Source organism: Planococcus citri, chromosome 3 (assembly GCF_950023065.1).
Source record: "Planococcus citri chromosome 3, ihPlaCitr1.1, whole genome shotgun sequence".
NCBI classification, from domain to species: domain Eukaryota; kingdom Metazoa; phylum Arthropoda; class Insecta; order Hemiptera; family Pseudococcidae; genus Planococcus; species Planococcus citri.
This window is the reverse complement of record NC_088679.1, coordinates 50788742-50813346: the sequence shown is the minus strand read 5'-3', so window position 1 is coordinate 50813346 and position 24605 is coordinate 50788742. Positions and strand designations below refer to the sequence as shown.

General features: G+C 33.5%; 1 protein-coding gene across 1 annotated transcript in view; it reads left to right on the top strand.

Annotated features, from left to right (window-relative positions):
* The window catches only part of LOC135839739 (hemicentin-2-like), a 116143-nt gene that overhangs the window by 52281 nt on the left and 39257 nt on the right, over window positions 1-24605 (top strand). The window contains exons 3-4 of the mRNA XM_065355911.1: window positions 7783-7915; window positions 19384-19592. Coding sequence (XP_065211983.1) covers window positions 7783-7915; window positions 19384-19592 — 342 coding nt within the window. The remainder of the gene's footprint in view (window positions 1-7782; window positions 7916-19383; window positions 19593-24605) is intronic.

Below are 24605 nucleotides of genomic sequence, written 5' to 3'. Positions count from 1 at the left end.
GAGTTGACCTTTCAAACCACATTATTAAGGTACCTCATAGATCATTGGTCTTAAAAGAAAAATAATTACGTAGGTAGTACTGAGGTTGAATATAGTGTTATAAGTGAACGTCATCTCTACGGAGAACTGAAATCAAAACTGATAAATTAATTTATTTCAACTCTCCGCAAAGTAAACATTTCTTTCGAGGTGAAAAGCAGGATTGGGACGAATTGCGAAAAAAATTGATCTGAATCACATGATCATGATCACTGCTAAAAAAAAAAACAACAACGACTTGAATATTTTGTCTCGTTTTAACAGGTTTCTAATTCTATAATATTTTGTGTTGTTTTCATCGCGTCGACACTTTCAATGATTTCACAGTTTTTCTGTAAGTACTTTTAAAATCATTTTTACATGTTTTCAACACTTCTTATGCGGTTTTTTAAAATTTAATTTTTTTTTATTTTACAGAAATCTTACCAGTTTTTCTTTCATTTGCTATAACGTAGGTAAGAATAGGTTTCAACGATCTCGTATACAATTTTGGAAAAATGTTGTCGAATTTTACTGTAATTTCGTCTTTTTTTTAAAAAATAATTTTTGGGAATCTTGATGCGTTTTCCTGGTTTTTGAGTCATTTTAACAAAATATTTTTGACAAAATGCATAAAAATTATCAAAATGACATAAATAAACAATTAAAAATCAGTAAAATTTGATGAAATATCACAAAATTAGGGAAATGTAAAATTTGAAAATTGCTTTTGGAATCTGAAATTTCAACAAAATGGAAATTATGATTTCAGTGAACTATGTACTCGTACTTGTTGGATACCTATACCGATCACAAATTTTGGGAAAATTTATAGGCACCTACTTTATGAGACTCGCCAATCGAGCCTTCGTATCTCGTCCATCACAATCAATTTGGAGTTTGGATTGCTTGGAAGAAAATTCATTCACACGTACTCCTCTCAAACGCCTCACACTCTCCCTGGTGGTATTAACGAACGGAATTTCAATGTGATATTCTGTTCTGGTTCAATTTTTTGTTTCAGTAGGAACCTACCCAACTTTAGGAACCCTATATTAAATGAACTCATTCAAAGTACTATTAAACAACATTCAAAATCATTTTTTTAAAGTTTATAAAGATTCAAAGTTTTTCAATCACCGACAAGGAATGTTGTATTTGCGGCAAACTAGTTAGGCAATTTTATTAACATATACGCGTATTAGCAATCTACGCAGCTGCTAACAAGGAACGTTGTATATTTTTGAGCTGTTAAATTGAAGTTGATTTTTGATTTTGGCAGAGTTTTTGAAAATACTGAAAATAACCTGTTGGAATATTGATTTTCTTTTTGAAAAAAAGAGTGAATTGATATTATTTTTTCAATTTTCAAAAATTCGTCAAAATTAAGAAATAAACTTTGGCAGATAAAAATTTCTATTTTGGAATTTTTACACCAAAATAAAATATTAGATGGAACAAAAGTTTCAATTTCAAAATTTATTTCATCAAGTTCATCAATCGATTCACGAGGTCAAAAATATATGTGTATACCCAGTTGACCACATGCTAGCAAAAAGCTAGCGTTTTATTCGCGTTTTGATAAGTTGCTAGCAATTTACTCGCTTTTTGTGGCCAGCAATAATTATCTCGCTAAAAGTAAGCGATTTTCTTGCAGTTTTTCGCTAGCAAATTCAATTCTAGCAATTTTCGAGCTGTTTTCCAGCGACTCTCAGCTAGCTTTTACTTCACTTTAACTTGCTCGCCTTATGCTAGCGTATTACTGGCGGATACTTGCTCGCAATTCTATGCTAGGACAGTTCAAGCAATATTCTCGCATATCTCAGCTAGCTTTTACTTCACTTCATACATGCTCGCCTGATGCTAGCGTATCACTGATGGATACTTGCTTGCAATTCTATGCCAAGAAAGTTCAAGCAATATTCTCGCATATCTCAGCTAGCTTTTTCCTCACTCTATACCTGCTCGCTTAATGCCAGCGTATCACTGACTAATATGTACCTGCTCACAGTTTTATGATAGGAAACTTCAGGTAATATTCTTGCATCTCTGAGCTAGCATTTACTTAGCCATCTGGCTCTAGAAAAATGTAAGCATATCTCTAGTTTCTGCATCTGGTGACTTGGCGTTTTCTTTGTAGTCAAATGATAGGAACGTGCTACCAGATCTTACGCATTTCTCACCAATAAACCTTTTTCTGCGTTATTTATTGTAGCAAAATGCGAGCAAGTATCTTTTCCATCCCTCAGCGCGCATACAAAAATCATTAAAAATATTCCTGCATATGACAATAGGAGTAATTGCACCCCCCCCCCCCCGCCGATCTTCCGGGGTAACTTTTTTCTTAAAGGGGACAACAAAATTTCATCAAATGGACATAGATATAGAAAGCTGTAGTTTACTCTACACTCCAATTTTAACACCCTCTGAAGACGACTTCAGGTGGGTTCAAGTCATTTTAGAGCCTCCAGTAGGCTTTTGAAACTTGAAATTCCCACAACATTAATTAATCAATTGGAGTTGACAAGCTGAAATTTACTTCGCAGGTTTCAAATGGTTTTGAAGCTTCCAGCTACTTTTAGGAAATTCCAATTTTCCAAAAAACGCCATACAACCTTCGAAAATTCGCTGGAGGCTCCAAAACGACTTGAAATCCACAAGCAGTTGACTTCGTAGCGTATTAAAATTAGTTTGCAGAATGAATTTCGACTCTCCATCTCAGTTTGATGAAATTTTGTGAAAATTTAAAGTTTTAAAAATCTGCTGGAGGCTTCAGGAATTTCCAAAGAGTCGCTGGAGGCTCCAAAACGACTTGAAATTCACCTGCAGTACTTCGTAGCGTATTGAAATTAGTTTTCAGAATAAATTTGAGCTTTACAACTTCAATTTGAGTTTCAAAAATCTGCTGGAGGCTCCAGAACTGCTCAAAACAAGTTGAAACCGTTTCCCATCGATTTGGCATGTCGAAAATAGGGTATATCCCAAATGTCAGGTTTCTTGGTCAATTTGGTAAAATTTTGATTTTTTCTCACATTTTGGCCAAAATTTGATTTTTGAAAATTCACCAAATATCGAAAAAGGTACTTACTTTAGCACTTGAATACATCAAAGAAATCAATCTTTCAAACCAAATCTAGACAAACCCCTCAAAACTGGGCGTAAAAATCCTGGCAATTATACACGCCCAGTATAAAAAAATGTCAAAAAAAAAAAAAAAAAAAAAAATTTGACAGGTGATGAATTTTTGCATGATCTTTCGATCTACGTTTGTAAGGTTTGAAAAATTTTGTGCACGTCCTATGTTGAAACGCAAAATCTGCGATTTCGGCTGACCTTTCAATCAAAATTGCCGCCATTTTGTAAGTAATGCCAATTTTTTCAGCAAGTTTGCTTTAAAATGTTCCTTAGGATGTCCCCTTTAAGGAAAACGTTGTCCCGGAGGATCGGCAGGGGGTGCAATTACCCCCATTTCCGTGGACTAAAATGTTGTTCAAATGTTTTTGAAATTTTTCATTTTCATGGTTTGTTTGATACTTCATTTTCAAATTTTAAATTTTGACAAATTTTCTATTTAAAAAAAAAAACTTCATTTTTTATTTAATAAAGTGATTTTTCAACCTAAGCGCTAGCATAATGCTAGCGAATTGCTAGCGTCGATCTCTCTCATGGTATAGTTTGCTACTCTTAGATAAAGTGTGTCATCAAGTTGAATATAAGCTCAAGGTGGTATCTTGTTGAAAAGTAAGAAGAGTGACATCACTCTTCTTATACTATCCCAAGATGCTAGCGTTATGCTACCTCTAAGCTGGGACAGTCGCCTAATTTTTGGAATTTCCTGGAGAACTACCACCTGTTAAAGGTAAACACCCAGAATTTTTAAAAATTAATTAATAGTAATTACTTTACTGATCAAAGTTTTTCTACGCTAGCAAAATGCTAGCTTCTTGCTAGCATAATTTGCGCTAGCGTAAATGGTGCCGGAATATGAGACACTTTTTGTAAAAATTGCTAGCAAATCAGTCGCGATTTAGTCGCATGTACGTAGCAGAATGCAGAGCAAAGTGCCAACAAAATGCTAGCTTTTTGCTAGCTTTGTGCCAGCTACGTGCTAGCTATTTGTGCGCAATTCTGCTACTCTAATGCGACCTAATCGCAACTGATTTGCTAGCATTTTTTAAAAAAAGTGTCTCAAATTCCGGCACCATTTACGCTAGCACAAAATTTGCTAGCATTTGGTCAACTGGGTAATGTACTTAGACCTGTTAGCTTTTAACCTCAATTTTTTCATTTCAATTGTATTTTTTAAATTTGAAATGGACCAAATTTGAGTCTTCCAAAATTCACCAAAAGTCTAAAATAAAATTAATAATGTTATGCTTCGCCATTTTCACCCGCAAAATTTTTTTCTGTTTCATTGGACCAACAAATGGTTTAAATTTTAAGATATTGTCTCATCTGATACAGGTGCCGGGCATATTTTCATAAAAAAAAGGTATGCAGTTATCGACATAAACCTAACGCGGCGACATGAAATCAAATTAGATGCGAAAAATAACAATATAAATTCAGCACGTCGTATAACGTTATACATACAATAAGTTGGCGTTTATCGTTAAAATATTTATTTTACGCCCGGTGTTTTTTGCAACCACACAAGCGAATGTGTTTTATATGTTACATATGCGAATATATGCATAATTTACAATGTTGAAGCTGATGTTGTACATAAGTACGTACAGTAATAGTATAAGGCAGCTTCAAGCGAAATTATTTTTCAATTCAAAAGCTGCTCGCTTTACGTATATAAAATCTTGAATAAAAGTTTAATGTTTTTCGCGTATACTCGTGATTTATTTTAAGGTATTTTTCGACATAATTTTCAATGTAAAAATTTCAGCTAGGTGCTTAGGTACATACTAACGTACCCGCGTATTCGTATATACCCGAAAACAAAAATAACTTACCTACATAATTATTTGTACAACAACCTGTTGGGAAGAGAATGAAAAAGAAAAAAAAACGCCGCCTACGTGAATGTAACACGCTAAGAATACACGTTAAAGGCGACACTTGAGGGTTGCACCACGTTAAAAATATAGGTATCGCGAGAAATTGCTCTGTTTTGTTATAATTGAATTTTTTGTTAAGACATAACGATTAAATAAATGACACGGAATGGGCAAATAAGGGGAAAAATCGCTACAAATAAAAGATAACGACAATAATAGGTATACGAGAATAAATGCACAATTTACGAAACACCTTGTGTTTGAAATAAATTTTTAAAAAAGCTTTGCATGCACGCAAACATTCACAATAGCATTGATTGTAACGAGATTCCAAATGCGTGACAATAGGTTAAACGGTACGAAGTACGATAGAGTTTTTCTTTTTCTTTCTTTTCCATTTTTCTTTTCGTTTTTTCCCTTTGCAAACAACTGTACAAATTCAAGTTGCTAAAATTCTTTTCATAGCTACTCAAGAAATAATAATAATATTCGACGATTCGGACGAAAAAAAAGTATCGGCTGCAAAACACGCAACAAATACAAAAATAGTCCCTTAAATCTGAACTGAATGTTGTCGTTGGTATTTCCAAACACACACACGAAGCGTGTAGGGTCACAATTCGTTGTATGTACTATGGTATCGACCTATAATACATATAAAATAAGATAGATGTTGCTGGGTTATATTTCATAAACTAATGAAACCAATAGGATATTGGTAGCTAGTTTGAAAGAACAAAAAACGAGATCCTAAATTTGGGATAATCAAGGACGATAACGTGCTGAAACAAGATAGAACAAAAAAGGGCAATGACAAAGACAATTTTTCACTAGTGGCAGCTTACTAATACCGTGAGAAATTTTTTCATCATTTTCTCAGCGTTAAAATTCTGATTTCGGGCACAGAAATGAACGACTACAAAAGTTGTCTTTCTGATATGATTCGTCCAACATTTTCTCAATATTAGGAGTGGTGAGGGGAAGGGGGAGGGACAAGAATTCTTTTGATTTTTTTTCAAAATTCATTATCACTTGAGAAAGCATTTTAAAAATCCAAATAAGATACTCACTTGATGAAAATGAAAGAAAAACTCTATAGTTTGATTCAAAATATGGAAACTAGGATATTTTCTCAGATAGTTGAATATTTACAAGAAAAGGCAGAGTAAAAATCTTTATCAATCGTTTCATTTCAATTTTACATCACCGAAAGAAAAAAATCAAAATTTAAAAAGAAAGTGCACAAAAAGTTTCAAAGTTTCATTTAAAAAAAAATAGAACCCCAAGACAATTTCCTCAGATAATTCTATTTTGAGGAGCAGCGGAAGAGGGGTGTGTCAAAAATGTTTCGGATTTTTTTACTTTCAATTTCTATATCACTCAAGGTGAATTTTTTAGAAAATCAAAATGATGAAGAAAAGTGAAAATAAGCATAAAATTATAGTAAATGAAAAATGTATGAATAAGGTACAAAGTCTCAAACAAGCAGAATAGCATGAAAAAGTAGGAAAATAGGAAATGTCTTTTCATCAAATATTTCAATTTTTGAAAAGTAAGAAGGGGTCAGCCTTTTTTTAACAAAAAGTGTTTAGGTTGACTGGTTGAATTATTGTTTCGATTTTTAAGAAGTAGGGAATAAATAAATAAGTAAAGCAGGTCTTTTTGATGATTTTTGTAAATAAAAACAGGTCAAAAGCGGGACAACAAAACTGCTGAGACATCTTGTGATCTAATTCCTACTCAAATTCATGACTTCTGAAAGAATGTGTAGGTACCAAAGTTGAAAAATTTCCTAACTTTTTAAATTGATCTTTCATAACGCACTTTTTTAAAAAAAATTACAAAAAAGCTGGATTTTCTAGGAAAATTCGTTGCTTGAAATTCATCGTGGTATAAAATCCTTCATGGAGAAAATTCTTAGTGAGAGAATTCAATGGTAGTCCAAACGATCCCCAAGATTTTCATTTAAATTTTAATTTGCCTCAATTAACTTAAAAATTGAAGGGACTAGAAATAGTTTAAGATAAAAAATTGAGAAAAACGTGGTTTTGACCTTGGGAATGGGTAGTACTTTGGAAAATAAACAGATTGTGTCATTATGAATTTTTGCCTAACTTTGAAATTGAAAGGATCAGAAATATTTGTTTCTTTTAAAATATTTCTTACACTTTCAACTTCAAAGTTACGCAAAAAATTCATAATGAAAAAATTTGTTTATTTTCCAAGGTACCTACTTTTCTCCATTTTTTCTTTTAAAATATTTCTAGCCTCTTCAATTTCAAAGTTGGACGAAAATTCATAACGACAAAATTTGTTCATTTTCCAAAGTACTACCCATTCCCAATGTCAAAAATACTGTTTTCGCAATTTTTTTTAAAGTTCGGTTGTCCCTTAAATTTCAAAAATATGCAACTTGTCCAATATAACGTTTTTTCAAGTCGTACCCCGTTATTATCCAAATCTTTGTCACTTTGACGTCACAGGTAATACGGTTGCGTTTTTTACCTACTCTTCTGGTGGGCATGTATGTAGGTATCGTAAAACGCAGAGCTGGAAAGCCAGTCGAAAGCTTATAGGTTATTTGTGAAATTTTCCACAATGTTCTACATTTATAGAGCTGTAACTTTGAAATTTTTTTTACTGAAAAAATTCGTACAGGCATACTCTTTGTGTAAGATATCCATAAGGTTCCACTCGGATATTTTTTCGCATTACCTAGATTATTTATATATGATTTTTTTTCCTTTTTTTGCAGTTAGTACCTATAACGTGGAAGCGGTATTAGGAAGGACGGCTTATCTGCCTTGTGATATCGAATCTACAGTTCGAGACGATCGAGTTTACATGGTACTGTGGTTCAAATATAAAGCCAGCAAACCATTTTACAGGTATGTTCAAGCCAATGTTACCTACTCGATGTATCTGTGATTGACACTCATGATGTAACTAATCTACTTGATTGTTTTGGGAATAAGATTATTCTGTAGAATGGCATGATAGCGTGGCATAGGAATAGCGTAAGAGTGTACGAAGACACAGATAGGCCTACCTCTACTTTCTACGTTAACGTTGGTACTTGAAAATGATGATGCGTAAATATAAGCCACATGTTCGAGTATACCTACACCTCGTACTTTACAGTGTAGTGATGGTAAGCTATAGTAGGCCCACGCGTAGAGTATATAGCATGGTGACGATGATGACGACGAGTGGAGTGGAGTGGAAGTGATATTTTGTAAAACACCAACGCTGCAATATTTTTGATGGGTCTTGTACATATAAGAAGGTGGAAACTGCGCCGCCATATCGATGCTATAATACAGTATTTCAGTTGATAAATATCTATTTATTACGCGGTAGTTTGTTGTTACAAGCGTTTGTACGTACATACCTCAATATGGAAGCCGCAATAATTCTAAATATGTAATTAATGAGGTTACGTGTATCGTCGAAGTAAGCTAGTATATTAACGCACCATTCGTCCTCAACTGTGATAATCTTAAGATCCACTCGCCGCATATTCCAGACCAAATCTAATCCTTGATAAATGTAATAATATGGCTTAAGTTTAACGACGCGACGTTTCTGAATGTGCGAAACGTGCGGCAACGGCTCGGCATACTGCGTCCGGAGACTGATTTCCTTCCCTTCTCTCTGAAAATACGTATACCAATATATGCACATAATACATGGTTCAATTATGAACAAGAGCTAAAACTCGTGCATTAAACTTGTCTCTTTAATAACAAATTAATTATGTTTTTGGATAACCTTTATCCGTCCGAAGATTATCGATACCTATACGTATCTGCGTCGACTACGTTATTACAATATTCGTCTTAGACTACCTATTGATGCCTTCATCTTGAACCGAAACGCGCCTGTTTGTGTAATTGATACTTTGAAGAGGTATATACGAGTACCTATCTCGATATTCAATTACGTGCAGACGATTAAATGAGAACCTATAATGTACATCAGCTCACACGAACCAGATTTCACCATTTCTATAGCCATTTGTGGAGTCTCCAACGCGATTCCAGAGTTTTAAAATTTTCCAGAAGGTGAAAATTAATTTGAACAGCAAAAAGTATAAAGTTGTAGTTTATTCTAGACCTATTCAAAGGGGTTATCCTCATTTGAGCCGATTTCCAGATAGACACACACAGAGTGCGTTTTTTGATCAGCATTCTCCATCTTTACTTATGTGTATCATTGAAAATACTTAGAAATTGATTTTGATATGTGTGATGAGCAGATAATATGCCTTAGTAGTTAATAATGTAACTCCCCCATAAGCGTAGGTTATTGTACTCATTCTATAGTGGGAACAATGGGTTACATATAATGTACTAGCGATCCGAGCCTCGTTGCAAGGATCGTGAACCTAAAGAAATCACTTGGTCAAGGTACTTCGAGCTCGCTTGGTCAATGTCGTCGGAGTGAATTTGTACAAGGCTGGTATGGCTTAGTTCCATACTCACTATTTTATGATGTATCCATCTGTAGGTGGTCAATTAGTATCTTTTAACGTAATTTTTGTAAATCCGCGTAAAATTATACCTAGTATCTTTTTGGAATATCTCTGATTCAATCCGGACAATCAGAGGTAGATCCACACAAATATGTCACCTTTCGAACAATAGCCACCGTTGCACCAATTATGGGGGGTTGCCAGGGAGAGATGGTCAAAATGTACAGTCTTCTAAAAAAGGCCTAGAGTGTGAAGGTGACAATAATGTGTTAATCACCTGAGCAATCGAATTTAAAAGAATACAATTATAACGTATTCTTTTATAGTTGACTTTGCTTTATAACAAGTTGCCAGGTTTTCCTGTGATAGTTTTAAGTTACCTACTCGTAGAGTGAGTAAATAGGTGGTGTGTACTAGGGTGGTTCAAAGAACAATAGAAAAAATAATGCATGATAAGTAAGTCTAGTCCTTGGTGAGCTTTTTAAGATGTTATTAGTGATGAGTCAACGACAATTTTTTAATTCCGCGAAGGTCACTGAAGGTGAAAATATAACATAAGTAAAGAAAAAAGTATGAGTATGAATTTGAGGTTGTATTATTCTATTCTACTTTGAAACCAAAGGGAAACAATTTATGGGATAAATTCACGTTGAAATATGAATATTTTATGAAATTTAGCACTTCTGGTTGAATAGTTGATGTTTTGTCAACTATTATCAATTTAAGAGCTATTACTTATTGTTAGTAAAAATGGAAATTTTTGATTTCTAAATTCCATAATTCGGGTTCAAATGAATTCTACAGCCAAAAAATCATAATTAATACTTTGGAATTATTGGTATCACTTAATAAGTTGTAGTGGGGATGCCACTCTCAGTACAGTTGCATAGAATCAACCCTGTTGAGCTTCGTTACGTTTCCCGCGGCACCGTCGTGGGAAGTATTGCGCTTTCGCGCGCTTGTAGCTCTCAACATTCAACGCTTGTGCGCGACCTCTAAATATTATTATTTTTCAACAAAATTTTTATGGTGTCATTTTTTCATCAAAAGAAACAAAATTAGGGGGTAAGACCTTAAGATTTCAAAAAAAAAAAAAAAAATGTTACATGAACCACCCTAGTGTGTACCTACCTATTTCACACACCGATTATTTATAAGCTTGCTTATAGTTAGTTGGTTTGGTATACTTAATATTGCTCAATTACTTGTATGTATTACATAACATCTGTAATAAAAACCCATAAGTAGGTAATTGGTTCGAGAATACTTTCTTTATTTAACTTAGTATTGCAACTCCTCACTGTGTGCATTGAGGTAGATGAAGCATTGAAGCTGCATAATCTAGAGCTAGTCAGGTAGTCGGCAAATATTCCTTCCCTAAGGAATATTTCTGATGAACCCACCTTAGGAGAAAATTATGTCAATAATTCCTTCTAGCAGTCCAGTCTAATCTCACTGTATCATATAGAAACACACGTTAAATAGATAGAAAATAAGTCAACTAATTTCTACATTTCTGGAGAAATTTTGAAATTCTGGAAATATCAAAAATTGTGCTGAAGGCTCCAGACGGGTTCGAAATCATGAAATTCTGATTTGATGGGTTGTTCATAGACAAGAGGCAGCCATTTGTGTAAATTTCAAAAATTTCCTTTCAAACATAGAATTTTTGAATTTTTGAATCTCTTATGAACTTACAAATACCTACCTAGCTTTGCTAGTCAAAAAAACGAGCTTGAAGTCTGTCTGGAGATCTACCCAAATTTGAAGGCGTGGTCATGAGGTCTTCGCAATTGATCATGTGTGATTTGATCAGCATATAGTAATACAGCAGTTAAGTACCAAATACCAATCATGAAAACAACAAAAAAAATAATACAGAGCCCACTGGCTGTTCTGAAAAATGGTGTAATCGCAGCTAACATCATCATAAAGTAATTTAGGTGGCGCTGGCGTGTGTAGAGGAAAAAAAATATCATACCGACGAAACAAAAAATAACGGAGGAAAAGCCCGAAAACATTATTTTTTCAATTTGGGCTCGACTAGATAGAAAATTGAAAAGATTCGGCGGGTTTTATCTTGAGCATATAATTGGGGGTATTTTGTGGAAGATTAAATGAAACAATGAATTTCACGCTCGTATTGTAAAAATCATGCGAACGGCGGCTCATTCATATAATAGCCAGGCTATAACGTCATGAAAAGCTGAAAATTAAAACAACAGTAGCAGCTAATAGAATTTCGCTAAATGTCTTGCTAATGATGTTAATATAAACCAGCGGTAATAAATTTATAATTTATACGAATTATTAACGGACACTAGGTACATGGCCGATTCAAAAGTGAGGAAAAATAGATTTAATTCGGGTTATCAATAGTGGAAATCTAGATTTACTTTCGTATAATACGAGTACACGTTGATATACGCGTCGTCGATGAATTATTCATCATTTCGAATAAACACCGCATGCGTATTCTCACGCTATTTCGTTCAATTCACATGTAACAAAAAGGGTCCGACAATTTATTCAAGCTACTTTAATATCGTTTATTTGGCTTAAAGATCAAAGTTGTTGAGATTTTCATGATATTCCGTGCTGTACGCATATGTACTAGGTATATTAGGTATACGTATGCTACAGCAGCGGATAGGATAGACCTACGTATAATACGTACTATGCGATTAAACCTTATAATACCCACCTATATGTACCTACATACTCCCGTCCTGATTCATTACTATATCTTTCATCTACATGTTGTCGTTCATCTGACTAATTTGTTCGTGAAATTATTTTAAGTCTATAACGTAAGGGATTAAAAAATTGCAATTTTTGAATTCATATACGATTTACTCACTCATACCTACGTGGCCCTTTCGTCTGACGTATAACTTGATGAAAATACAATTTTTGTGTCATTAGTGTACGTACATTTTTTTTTTACCATTTTCTCCCTGATTCTTGAATACATAAAACAATAATACGATATTCTAGAGTACGTAGGATTTGTTCTTTAATGTATTACGTCACGAAAAGAAGTAATTCGTGAATTTTTTTTTTGATACCGTACGCTTATTACTGATATTTCATTATTACTTACCTATTTTTTTAAAATCATTTTCCCTTTTATTGTCTCAATTTTGTTCGAAAATAACCGTTTAATCTGTTTAAAGAGTTCTCTTTTGCTATATAGAAACATCCTACTGGGTAGTTGTTTAATTTATTCGTCAAGTATTGAATTGACGTCAGATCAAATTTTATACAAAATCGTGTAGGTTAGATACTGTTTGTCTGCATATAATTAGCTCCGAAAAGCAGTCGACATTTTGATAAAAATAAGGTGCAAGTGAAAATTTATTTTCGTCCGTTTTGTTTTTGTTCTCTAATTCCTTCTCCAATGGTACCGTTGATTAAAAGGTTTTTGCGAAAAGTCAGCTATTGGATTAAATGAGGACGAACAAAGATAGAATTTAAAGTTATGTTTGTTTTTTCATGGTTCGTTTTCGTAGAAATACCACAATGTTGTAAAAGAAACGATCAATATATCTCCTACGGGGCTAAAAAGCCTTTGTTACGATGTAGGCTTTGATGCAGCTTTTTTCGGATTTCATTCGAGGCAGATATAGAACACAGATCAGAAAATTGAAAAAGAAAGCGTTATGCATTCTCACGCGTTTAATATTAAAATTGACCTTAAGTATACTGACATTTTGTCCCGAAAAAGGGAGAATGAATGTTTTACCTTGTGAAAGAAACGTACTTTTTGAGCGTACAAATGTTGAAATCGTATAAAATATCGAGCATAGAGCAATGAGCATGGAAGAGAAACAGACAAATAAATGCGCTGCCCTTTAATTCTACCTGTAAAAATGCCTAATTCGTGCTACGTTGCTGCGAGGAGAATGTTTTTCAAAAAACAAGGTTTCAATAATTACTTTTTCCCTCCTCTATCCTCTTACCTAATTATGACATCTAGTTTTATGTCTCTTGAGACTTTTAAATTAACATTCATTTCGTACGCTGTGGAGAAAATATGTTTACCTGCGGCTACTTTGAGCTTCCTTAAACAGGGATCTCAGTTTAGGTCATATTCGAATTTTAGCTTTAAAAATATGATTACGAGATCTCTATGGAATCAGTGATATAGGTACATACTACAAACCTTCAGAGAATTTGACAAGTCTCATCAATTTTCAATCCCTTCTACTTTTGTCCCCTCACCATGCACAAAATGATACTTTAATGAATACCTACTTACCTATAATATATTTCACTTTTTTGAATCCAAAATTTCATTTTTAAAAATTTTTTAATAACTCACGCTGCCTTTGCAGGTAGGTACTACAATCCATATGTCATTTTTCTTTTGAATTTTTAAAATTCTTCACGAGAATTGAACATCTTTGAGCCTCTGAAGGATGTGTATAGGATTTCAAACCTCGTTTTGAAAATTAGTTTAGTTGAAAAGGAAAAAGAAAATGAAGAGTGATATTCCAAAACTCGCTTTGTCCATTTTTATCAAAGTTGAGTTTTCAATGGTACCGGGTAGATGAAGTATTAACTCACATTCCTACATCATCAACCTACCAAAATGAGGTGTTAAACTCACCTAAATAGCCAATTCACTAAAAATTTAAAAAAAAATAATGTTCCAAAACGCGCTTTGTCCATTTTTATTGAAATTTTTTTTAGCAGTATTTAGTGGATGAAATGTATACCTGCACTCCTACATCATAAATCCACCCATATAAACTGCTAAACTCGCCTAAAAAGCCAATTTACCCGTTTAAAGGGAAACTGTTTTTCCTCTCTCCTGAAAAGTTGTGAAAATGGACAAAGCGAGTTTTGGAATATCACTCTTCAAATACATCTCCATCGTAATTTTTCCCAATTTTGTGAGTACTTGCAGCTTTCAAACTTATACTCTGATCACAAATAATTGAATTTTCTTGGACTAATAAAATTTCAATTACTGATTTCGAATATTCAATTTAATCCCTTTGAAGCCCCGCAAACAGAGATTTCTTTAAATTTTACTAGTTCTGAAAATTTGAACGGAATCAGAGTAGATAAAGATAACCGGTTTTAGATTTCAGAGTACCTTATGTAGATTAATTCATTGTTAATCTTATTGTACTTACGGCGAACTGGTTATGCAAATCTATTAACGTATTTTTTGTATAAAAATCTCATGGTCTGTCGCAATGAATAATTGTCCACTCGGTATTTTAGTTTTATCCTCATTTTGGACCATTTTGACAATCAAATTGATAAATAAAGAAGTAAATTATTTGAAAATTAATGTAAAACTAGACAGCTGCGCCAAGCGCAGCTGTAACAGTGTGCGTAGCTTCTTTAGTTTGGAAAGCGCAACGCAATTTTGGAAAAGAAGCATAACAAAATTTCAAAAAAAGGCGCAACTTCGAAAAAAGCACAATGCGACTTCAAAATAATAAGCACAATGCGATTTAGAAAAAAATCACAACGCAAATTTCAAAAATAGAACAAGATTCCGAAAAAAATCAAAATACGATTTTGAAAAAAAAGCATAACGCAACTTTTAAAAAAAACAATTGGAATTTTGAAAGCAGAACGCAATCATGATTTTAAAAAAAATCACAATACGATTATGAAAAAAAAGCACATCACGATTTTCAAAAAAAGCACAATGCAACTTTGAAAAAAAGCGATTGGGATTTTGAAAGCAGAACGCAATCATGATTTTAAAAAAAACGCACAACGTGATTTCGAGAAAAAAAGCACAATACGATTTTCAAAAAAAGCACAAAGCAACTTTGGAAAAAAGCAATTGGGATTTTGAAAGCAGAACGCAATGATGATTTAAAAAAAGCACAACGCGATTTTGAAAAAAGGCACAACGCGAATTTTAGTTTAAAAAAAGCACAGCGCGATTTCGAAAAAAAAAGCACAACACAATTTTGAAAAAAAAAGCACAACACAATTTTGAAAAAAAGCACAGTGCGAACTTTGAAAAAAGATCAACGCGAATTCTCAAAAAAGCACAAGGCCAACTTTGAAAAAAAGCACAATGCGACTTCGGAAAAAAAAGCACAACGCAAATGTTGAAAAAAAAACAGAACGCGAACTTCAAAAAAAAAGCACAACGCGATTTTGAACGCGATTTTGAAAAAAAAGCACCACGCAATTTTGGAAAAAAAGCACAACACAATTTCGGAAAAAAGCACAACGCGATTTTGAAAAAAAAGCGAACTTTGAAAAAGAGCACAACGCGATTTCAAAAAAAAAGCACAACACGATTTTCGAAAAAAAGCACAACGTGAACTTCAAAAAAAAAGCACAATGAGGACTTCGAAAAAAAAGCACAACACGATTTTGAAAAAAAAGGCACAACGCGAATTTTAGTGAAAAAAAGCACAACGCGATTTTGAAAAAAAAACACAATGCAAACTTTGAAAAAAGCTCAACGTGAATTCTGAAAAAAGCACAAGGCCAACTTTTAAAAAAAAGCACAATGCGGTTTTTGGAAAAAAAAAACACCGAGATTTCGAAAAAAAGCACAACGCTATTTCAAAAAAAAAGCACAACGAGATTTTGAACGCGATTTTGAAAAAAAAACACCACGCAATTTTGGAAAAAAAAGTACAATACAATTTCAGAAAAAAAAGCACAATGTGAACGTTGAAAAAAAACAACTCGAACGTTGGAAAAAAACACAATGCGATTTCAAAAAAAAAACAACGCGATTTTCATTTTAAAAAGCACAACGCGAACTTTGAAAAAAAGCACAAAGCAAATTTTGGAAAAAAAGCACAGCGCGATTTTGAAAAAAAACGCACAACGCGATTTTGAAAAAAAAGCACAACGCGATTTTAAAAAAAAGCATCACGCAATTTCAGAAAAAGAAGCACAACGCGAATTTTAGGAAAAAAAGCACAACGCGAATTTTAGAAAAAAAGCACAACGCGATTTTTTTTTAAAAAAAAAACTAACGCAAATTTTGGAAAAAAAGCAGGTGATTTAAAAAAAAAGCGCAACGCGAACTTTGAAAAAAAAAGCACAACAAAATTTTGAAAAAAGCACCACACCATTTTGGAAAAAAAGCATCACGTGATTTTGGAAAAAAAGCATAACGCGATTTTGAAAAAAAAAGCACAACGAGATTAAAAAAAAAAGCACAACGCGAATTTTAGAAAAAAAGCACAACGCGATTTTTTTTTTAAAAAAACAACGCAAATTTTGGAAAAAAAGCACGTGATTTTAAAAAAAAAGCGCAACGCGAACTTTGAAAAAAAAGGCACAACAAAATTTTGAAAAAAAGCACCACACCATTTTGGAAAAAAAGCACAACGAGATTTTTTAAAAACAAAGCACAACGCGATTTTGAAAAAAAAGCACAACGCGAACTTCAAAAAAAAGAACACAACGCAAATTTTAGGAAAAAAAGCACAACGCAAATTTTAGAAAAAAAGCACAACGCGATTTTTTTTTTAAAAAAAGCACAACGGGAATTTTGGAAAAAAGCACAATGTGATTTTTAAAAAAAAAGCCCTACGCAAACTTTGAAAAAAAAGCACAACGCGAACTTCAAAAAAAAGGCACAACAAAATTTTGAAAAAAAAGCACCACACCATTTTGGAAAAAAAGCATAACGCAATTTTGAAAAAAAAAGCACCACGAGATTCAAAAAAAAAGCACAACGCGATTTTTAAAAAAAAACACAACGCAAATTTTGAAAAAAAAGCACAACGTGATTTTTAAAAAAAAGCGCAACGCGAACTTTGAAAAAAAAGCACAACGCGAACTTCAAAAATCAAGGCACAACAAAATTTTGAAAAAAAGCACCACACCATTTTGGAAAAAAAGCATAACGCGATTTTGAAAAAAAAACACAACGAGATTTTAAAAAAAAGCACAACGCGATTTTGAAAAAAAAAGCACAACGTGAACTTCAAAAAGAATCACAACGCAATTTCGAAAAAAAGCACCACACAATTTCGAAAAAAAAGCACAACGCGATTTTGAAAAAAAAGCACAACGCGAACTTCAAAATAAAAAAACAACGCGAATTTTAGAAAAAAAGCACAATGCAAATTTTAGGAATTGAAAAGCACTAGATTTCGAAAAAAAAGCACAACACAATTTTTAAAAAAAAGCACAACGCGATTTTAAAAAAGAAGCGCAACGTGAACTTTGAAAAAAAAGCACAATGTGATTTTTAAAAAAAACAACTCGATTTTGAAAAAAAAAGCACAACGCGATTTTAAAAAAGAAGCGCAACGCGAACTTTGAAAAAAAAGCACAACGTGATTTTAAAAAAAACTCGATTTTGAAAAAAAAGCACAACGCGATTTCAAAAAAAAGCACAACACGATTTTGAAAAAAAAAGCACAACGCGATTCCGAATACACTATGCTATGCTATTCTATTCTGAAAGCTCCGGAGCACAACGCGATATATCAGGAAAGCATAAGCACTGCAGTACTGAGAGATTGAGAGAACCTCTTGGGAGCACAGCAAAATCACAAATGACTGGAGGTTTTGATTCTGAAAGGGTAACCACCTGCTTTCAGCATCTACGTGTGTAAATGAAACACCTGCAGGTGTTTCACAAATGACTGGTGGGTTTTCATTCCGAAAGGGTAACCACCTGCTTTCGGCATCTAGTCTAAAATTGAACAATGGGAAAGATAACACTGTAGATAAGAATATTTTAGGACCCCTGCAGTGTTACATTTTAAAACCGATGTCGGCTTCCCTTTTGATACCTTTCTCATTGTTCAATTTTGAAAATTTAAAGTCGGCTTCGCTTTTGTCGGCTTCCCTTTTGATATGGCCCTTTTCCCTTTTTTATTCTTTTTTTGGTACAAATTTTCGTAATTAATTGCAATTACTCAAGAAGCTAATTGAGTAATTGCAATTATAATTACGACATTCCCTCCCTCAAGTTATGCCTCACCTACCTACGAAAGATTCAAAAAAATCGGCCCATTCCTCTAAGAGAACATTCGAGCCAAAGAATTTTTCAACTTTCGGAACGAAACCAATAGTGTGCTACGCACACTAAAAGAACACGATTATTTTTGTATGTTTTTTTAAATTTGCATCCATGAGGAGGATTCTCACCCTAGTCTCGAGTTAACCCTTCAAAATGAGCATAACCGGGGGAAATAGGCGATTTAACCTTGTCCTCGGATTTCGCAACTAACTAGTGGAAGTTGTTCCTTATGGTCTAAAATACAATTATGATCTAATGTATCATCTCATCTACATTACAATATTGCAAATTTTCAGCGTTTTTCATTTATTGTGCGGAAAACCTACAAAAATACGAAAAATCATTTTTTTGATGGTTATTTGCCCGCCAAAATTGGTTATTTTTGGCCGACAATTTTTTTCTTGCAATGCATCATAAAAGACGCTCGATTAGTCCGTCAACCCGAATTCGGACTAAATTTGTCTATTTTTTGATGTTTTATAATATTTTTATTGACAAAATTGAATCCTGCCATTTTGGGAATCCCGGAACCGCATTTTATGTCACCGGCTCACTCGGCCAAAATTCATGTCTTTACCTAATATTAAATTTGAAATAAAAAATACTTACATCATTTATTTCATCTCCAGAAAAATTAAAAATGTTTTATTTTTTTACTTACCTGTGCTGAGTGCATTTTTCCAAATTAAAAGAAACCCGACTTTGACGAAAATGTGAAAAAAATCGGAAGTTTTGTAATTTGTACCTAACAACTTTTCTCAAGCTAAAATTATTTCGAATACCTACCTACAGTTATTTATTGATGTAGAGAATAATTCATGATTGAAAATAGAAATGAATTATGTGCTTGTCCCTACTTCACCAACATTACAGCAGTTTCTGTTTTGCTTTTTTTATTTCAGTTTTGACGTACGGGGCCGATCGTTTTCCAAAGCTTTGTGTTGGTCAGAACCGAACGTATTTGGTCCACGAGCGTATTTTGTTACAGTTTCGAAACCAGCAAGATTGCAAATTGATAACATCCAGTTGGACGATGAGGGTGCTTATCGATGTCGAGTTGATTTTCGAAATTCACCAACTAGAAATTTTCAAATCAATTTAACAGTAATTGGTAAGTTGGAAAATTACCTAGTCATTATTTTAGATTTTTCCCTGCATATACTCATCTATGTAGGTGCATCTATGGAATTGAACCTTTCGGATTTTTAATCTGAAAATCTATTGATGTTGCCTTATCTGAGAGAGACTCGAACCATCTCAAAGATCCATCCACATTTCATATTCACGAATATTTGTTCAACTAAATAATATATTTCCCCCATCAATGCTTTGTACATATGACAGAAAATATCTTATTAAAGGTATACAATGTGTCCATTCTTATGGTCAACGATTAATTCATTTCCAATGGTATGTAGTTTTTCTATTAAATTTAACAAAGAGGAAACACGTACATCTGGTATTTTTTCTTTCAGTATCTACATACTTACTCGCATATGTGCCTACCTTTTTAATTTTTTTTTCTTAACCACATTCCATGTGCTTACCAAACATAAGTCCATATGAAGTACAAAATAATTTCATACGCAAAAAACAGAAAAAATAATGGAAAAAACACACCCACATACGAATATGCCACCTTCAACGTTAATTTCAAAGAGAACAAAAAGAGCATACTCGTATGTATTTAGCGCGGGTAAAGTTTTTATATTGTTCGTGACATGTATCAAAAATATGAACATGACTTCATGAATATGCAAGTTATTACACGTATGGGAGAAATATTTTAAATTTGTTCTTTTGGATATACACTGACACCACTTTGATCTGACGGACGTTTTGGATTAAAAAGGAGTTCGTGCAATTTTTTTTCTAAATGAACGAACGGATTAAAAAGAATGGACGCGATACGAAACGTAATCCTTTAGTTAGCTCAAGTTTACATTTAATACCTGCTGCATCTCATTTGTTCGAAAAACCAAAATGTATGCTATAAAATTCTAAATGGACAACAAATAATTAGTGGCTAAGAGTGCTTATCGAGTTTATGAAAATGGTTGTTGCATAAAATGGTACCTACCTATAGGTACTTATTACTTAGCTATGCATACAATAATGTTGGTTTTATTGTTAATTTTGCTGTTTTTCATTCTCGTTAAAATTAATTATACTCTTGTATTTGCTTAGGTTGTACCTACTTTTAAATAACATGGCGAAATCCTCATGTAGAAGTATGGGTTACTTATATGTACCTAGTTTAAAGTTATCGTAATACTACACGTGTATGTACTTGTGTGTGAATAGATGAAAGCTTGGCAGTTAACTATTCTAGGGTTAGAATTTATTTATTATATTTACGGATTTTCCAAGTTCAACTCATCATCACTCTGTTTTTCACAAACACGAAATATTCTCTATATTTTTTTGGCATATCGTTTCGTTTTCAAACAGTACCTACACAAATATAAGTAGTCGAGACGCGTAAAATAATCGGATATGCTGTCAGAGAATGGTATTAAAAATATTTAAAATACGTTAAAAACATCGGTTAGTGATATCCAAGTCATCTATCACGATAATTACACGCCAAAGCTTTTGCAATATGGGGTAAAATTTTTGCACGTTCGTCTTTCGCTATTATATTGTACGAGTATGATGTTCAGACGTATGGTAAATTTTGATGAATACTCGTAATTCAGTTGGAAATAACGGAGTAAGACAACTTGTTAATCGGGACACATATGGCGCCTTATTTTAATTTTATATCATTTTGATATGTGTAGCCCGCAGAAGTGCAGATATTCATTACGCGTATAGAATATTTTCGCGTTTTTATTTTTTAAGAAAAAGTTTTTTTTACAATAATACGTTTTGTGATATATTTGACGATAAAAAAAAGCCTGTTGGTAGTGCGCAAGCCCGTCAAGAAGAATATCTTTTGTCTGGCTGAAAGTATTAGAGAATTCGCAGCTGCTGTGCCTAGCTAGCCTTGTAGCTGTACATGGCACAGTGACCAACCAACAGGTAACAGGTAATTGAAAAAAAATGTTTTGACCTATGCTTTGAGGCAATTTTGAGTTTTGTCCATAAAAAATTGTTGCGCTGAAATCAATAAAATTACAACATACGAGTAGGTATTATGTAAGTGCACTTTCTAAAGCATGCTCACTGGTTAATTAGGATTTTCCAAGTATTTGACTGTAATGAACAGACTTTTGTTCAAGCAAAGTACATATGTACCTACGTAGGTAGGTAGGTACTAGGTAGGTGTGCAGTTGGGATTGTGTTTGTCAGTGAGTTACATAACATGTAGCGATTGTCAGACCTTTTCTACACTTAACTCTTCCCAAAAAGAATTATACTACCTACTTTTTCAGAATTTTTAAAGTATTGACCAACAGGTACAGTTTTAGCTATTTCATTTGAACAAATACAGGGTGCCCAGAAATATCGAGCACCCCTAAGAAAGTTTTTCATTAAAAATATAGGTTGGCAACGTGAAATAGTTGCATACATATGATTGGTAGAATGTTATTTCTCCAGTCCAACAACCAATCATGTGCTATTATTATTATCATTCACTGTGACCAACCAAAGTATTTTAGTAGAAAACTTTCTTAGGGGTGCTCGATATTTCTAGGCACCCTGTAATAAGCAAATAGGTACCTACCTAATAACAGAAATTGATATCAAAAAAGAGTATTCAGAAAAGTTTTTGAACTCTTCAAGTCTTTTGTGAATGAATTCAAATTCTCTGACTCTTACAGAATCTTATTGAAAAAAAGTACAGTAGGCGCCGCTTAATGTGATTGGGTTGGGACCGAGTGGTTGCTATTCTATTAACCGAATTATTCCAATAAACGAAGAATAAAAAAAAGATGATTTATTGAACGAGATGTTCATAATGGTACTTAAAAACGTATAAAAAGGTGGAAAAATTTCGGCAAAAAGCAAGAATGACAATTTTGGCAAAAAGCAGATTTTTATTGGCAAAAACATTGTACTTTTAATTGCAAGAATTTTCTTAAAAAGCAAAAATTTGGGAATTTTGGGAATTATTGGCAAAGTACCTAATGACACTTCTTCGTAATTTTTTCTTCGAAAAATGTGAGAAGTTTTTTGCATTTTTTAGGTAAAAGAACGACATTTTTTTTGCAACTTTGGGCTATTTCAAGGGAAAACAAGAACTAATAAAAAGATAGTTTTTTTAATAATTTTTTGAAAATGCAGATCTTTGAACAATTTTTGGAAAAAAGTGGGCTTTGGAACTTTTTTACAAAAAGCCAAAAATTTTGACAATTTTAGCAGAGAACAAGATTTTTTGCAATAACTGGCAGGAAACTACTTTTTCGCAATTTTCGTTGAAAATGGGAGATTTTTTCCAATTTTTTGGTTAAAAAACGAGACTGTTTGTTTGTTTGTTTTTTTGACAAAAAGTAGATATTCCTATTTCATTGATTTTTAAAAAATTTCCAATTCCTTTAACCGACTTCATTCACCTTTGATTACCACATAAAGCGAAATTATCTCAATGTAAAAAGATACAACCGTTCCGTCCCAACGACTTTCAATTCTATTAAGCAAATTATTCTAATAACCGCAATGATAATAAGCAGCGCCTACTGCATATAAAAGTCGAACTTTTTTTTTGGTGGCTCATCATAGTAACGCACCTTGTTTTATTTGCAATTGTTAACTATGGATCATCGCTGGTCACTTATAATCAACTTGACTTAATTCTAACAAAATCAAAAAGTACAATCTTCTTCATGACTCTAACAAAAATAGGTACCTAAGTAACTACTTTAACTTTCTGGTGGTTAGCAGCTCAGTTTCCTCTCTGTCCACTTTGCTGCTTGGATCTGCTTCAATGGGTAACAGTTGTCTGAATCAGTGGCTCTGTGAGCTCGGCTTCCTCTTTGTCCACTTTGCTGCTGGTGTCTTCTTTGGTTTCGGTGATTGTTGCTGCAAGCTCGGCTTCCTCTTTGTCCGCTTTGCTGCTGGGTTCTTCTTTGATGGTGCGATGATTTGCAAGTCAGGGGTAGCACGCCTGGCACATGCACCTATAGACACTATGTGTCCTTGATAGGCCAGATCTGACTACTAGCTAGCTCTTGCTGCGTTCGGATACTTGATCATGCAGCATCACTTTTGCTTTACTGGTGTGTCTTCACGGTTAATGCTTCGCTGACGGAGACTGAAATTGGTTAGCCTCCCTATTGGAGCAAGTCGGGCAGTTTGCAGGGCCATTCTTACAACATCAAGGCCTGCTTGAGGCAGTCTCAAGCTTTGTGATGTCTGGGACATCTCCACAGAACTCTGATTTTTTTTTGAAGAGTTGGAAGTATTTAAAGCGTATTTACTCAATTTCTTTCAAAATGATCATATTTTCAATGAGGAGAAGTACCAAAAAAAAACAACGCTTGTTTCAATATGAAAATATGTATCTATCATGAAGATTTTCCAAAAATTTATTGCTATTAAGTTTTTCAACAATATTTTTTGAGGAACAAAGAAATTTTTCATTTAAAAAAAAATGTGTGTCGTACTTTGTACCTATTGTTCAAAATTCATTAGAAGGTGCTTCAGTGATGGGCAATCCAACGGTGTTTTGCTGTGACAAAAATTTTTGCCATTCACAGCTTCTAGTTTCTTAAAAAAATATTGCGGAATCGTCTACGCAGTTTTTAGCCGATTGACTTGAAACGTGGTATGAAGAGTGAGGTGCTATATATGGTAATGATCCTGATCATCTTCATTTCGTTATTACCTCGACAACGATCTGTAAATCCAATTTGAAAAGTTGAAACCACTGTGCAGGGTGGTCCCATTCCTATTACCATTGAGTTCGAGATGTAGCTTACTATTAAATTCAATTTTGATGAAGTTATGACGCGACGTAATCATTATTAATTATAAATTTTAATCTAACAATCATACCTACTACTCAATAGAATATTAAATACTGAAAAAATCAAATTTTCCACCACGTTCTTTTTCAGGTGATGCTTCAAAGTTGTACTTATAGGTAGGTACCTACTTATTCAGGCAAAAGCATTCGTTCATAAAGCTTGTCTTCATCTCTTCGCCTGTCTGATGTGAATGACTGTGGGATAAGCAGGTA